Raw genomic sequence first — 2,531 nt, forward strand, 5'->3', positions numbered from 1 at the left:
CCCGTCTCTCAAAATTCCAGCGAAATCTGCTCTTCCCTTTAAGGGGTGAAAGAAGGGTCAGCATTCCAGAAGTTCCTGGTCATACCCAGGCTTTTAATGAATTGCCATTGGGGAATCAGCATCCCGTTGCTGTAAGGGCTATAGGATGGGGGGTTGTGAGAGCATAGGGAAAGATCTCGGAGGTCTCTTGTCCCTGCTCCACGCAGGTCTTTCTGGCCTGAAAATCCCGTTGAAGAGAGCAGCTCTTGAGGGTTTGCTCCAAGTTCCCTCGGGGCGATCAGCACCACGGACAGCGGCCAGGGCGCCCCCGAGAACCCGCAGGCCGGCAGGGTGCACAGCGGCGAGCAGGTGCTGCGCTACGTGCGGGCCAGGGAACTCGCGCGGGGAGGGGAGACGCGCCGTGGGTGGCGGGGTCTTGGCCGGGGCTGTTTTCGCTGTGAGTCACCCTGTGCGCCCCGCGCTCACGTCGGGCCTCGGAAAGCCGGGGTTCTCCCTGCCTTTTCCAGCAACGGTGGGGTGGGGAGGCAGGAGGAAAGAGCCAACCTAGGACACCCGGACATTTGCAGGAAAGGAAGAAGCGGGAGACGGGGACTTGTCTGTGTCTCCAGCGCGTTCCTGCCCCCGGCCCCACCCGGCCCATTTCTATACAAGGTCGGCTCTGCCCGGTCTCCACCTCCCACGTCGCAGGCGCGGAGGGGCTCATTCCCGGGCCCTGATCTCAGAGGCCCGGAATGTGGCTGATAAATCAGAGATAACCCTGCATGGCAGGGCAGGCCCGACACTCAGCTCCAGGATAAAAGGCCACGGTGTCCCGAGGAGCCAGGAGGAGCACCCCGCAGGCTGAGGGCAGGTGGGAAGCAAACCCAGACTCATTGCAGCAGCAGCAGAAGCAGCAGCAGCAGCAGCCTCCGCAGTCCCTCCAGAGACATGGATCCCCAGACAGCACCTTCCCGGGCGCTCCTGCTCCTGCTCTTCTTGCACGTGGCTCTCCTGGGAGGGCTTTCCCACCCGCTGGGCAGCCCCGGTTCAGCCTTGGACTTGGAAACGTCCGGGTTACAGGTGAGAGCAGAGGGCAACTCAGGGGGATTGGACAGCAGCAATGAAAGGGTCCTCACCTGCTGTCCCAAGAGGCCCTCATCTTTCCTTTGGAATTAGTGATAAAGGAATCAGAAAATGGAGAGACTGGGTGCCCTGACCCTGTACCCAAGGCAGTCGGTTCACTTGGGTGCCATGAAGGGCTGGTGAGCCCAGGGGTGGGTCCCTGAGGCTTGGACTCCCCCATCCATTGCAGGAGCAGCGCGACCATTTGCAGGGCAAACTGTCGGAGCTGCAGGTGGAGCAGACATCCCTGGAGCCCCTCCAGGAGAGCCCCCGTCCCACAGGTGTCTGGAAGGCCCGGGAGGTAGCCACCGAGGGCATCCGTGGGCACCACAAAATGATCCTCTACACCCTGCGGGCACCACGAAGCCCCAAGATGGTGCAAGGGTCTGGCTGCTTTGGGAGGAAGATGGACCGGATCAGCTCCTCCAGTGGCCTGGGCTGCAAAGGTGAGCACCCCCTGCCACCCCGTCTGCCTGCCCCCATTCCAGTGTGTGACACTGTTAGAGTCACTTTGGGGTTTGTTGTCTCTGGGAACCACACTCTGAGAAAATGTCACCTGGACATCACTTCCTCTTGTTAACAGCCTTCAGGGCCAAGGGGTGCCTTTGTGGAATTAGTAAATGTGGGCCTCTTTCATTACCATGCCCTCAATACCTTCTCCCCACCTCCTACCTCTTATCAAAGGGGCAGAATCTCCTTTGGGGTCTGTTTATCATTTGGCAGCCCACCAGTGGTGCAGAAAGAGAACCAAACATTTCCTCCTGGCTTCCTCTAAACTGCCTGTAGTCTCAAAGGCAGAGAGCAGGATCACCAGAGCGATGATAATCCCCAACTTACAGATGAGGAAACTGAGGCTCAGAGAGTTGCATTAAGCCTCAAACATCTGATGACTAACAGGGTGGTGGGTGGCACACGATGAGGGTAGCTCAGCCCCTGCCTGCATCTCCCACCCTAACCATCATCACTCTCTCTCTTTCCCTGACAGTGCTGAGGCGGCATTAAGAGGAAGTCCTGGCTGCAGACACCTGCTTCTGATTCCACAAGGGGCTTTTCCCTCAACCCTGTGGCCGCCTTTGAAGTGACTCATTTTTTTTATGTATTTATGTATTTATTTGATTGTTTTATATAAGATGGTTTCTTACCTTTTAGCACAAAATTTCCACGGTGAAATAAAGTCAACATTATAAGCTTTATCTTTTGAAATTGATTTGTCTTGGCGCATTAAAAATAATCCCTCATTTCAAAGAAACCAACCCAACTAAAACCACAAAGCCCTGTGATCTCAAGGCATCTTCATGGTGGGATGGGGATGTGGCCTCAGAGGTAGCAGGATTTCTTTTCTTTCAGAGTTTTTAATGCTCTGAAATGTTATTAAATATCTCAAGCACTTGAGGCACTTGGGAGAAACTGCTTTTCAAAGCAGGGCAGTT

General features: G+C 55.7%; 1 protein-coding gene across 1 annotated transcript; it reads left to right on the forward strand.

Moving 5' to 3' along the window:
• The first annotated feature begins 810 nt into the window (after positions 1-810).
• Positions 811-2,294, forward strand: NPPB (natriuretic peptide B). Its single transcript, XM_054449422.2, has 3 exons — positions 811-1,059; positions 1,292-1,547; positions 2,087-2,294. Exons 1-3 carry the CDS (start codon positions 928-930, stop codon positions 2,101-2,103), a joined length of 405 nt encoding a protein of 134 aa, XP_054305397.1. The 5' UTR covers positions 811-927; the 3' UTR covers positions 2,104-2,294.
• Positions 2,295-2,531: the final 237 nt, after the last annotated feature.

This window comes from Pongo pygmaeus, chromosome 1 (assembly GCF_028885625.2).
Source record: "Pongo pygmaeus isolate AG05252 chromosome 1, NHGRI_mPonPyg2-v2.0_pri, whole genome shotgun sequence".
Lineage (NCBI taxonomy): Eukaryota > Metazoa > Chordata > Mammalia > Primates > Hominidae > Pongo > Pongo pygmaeus.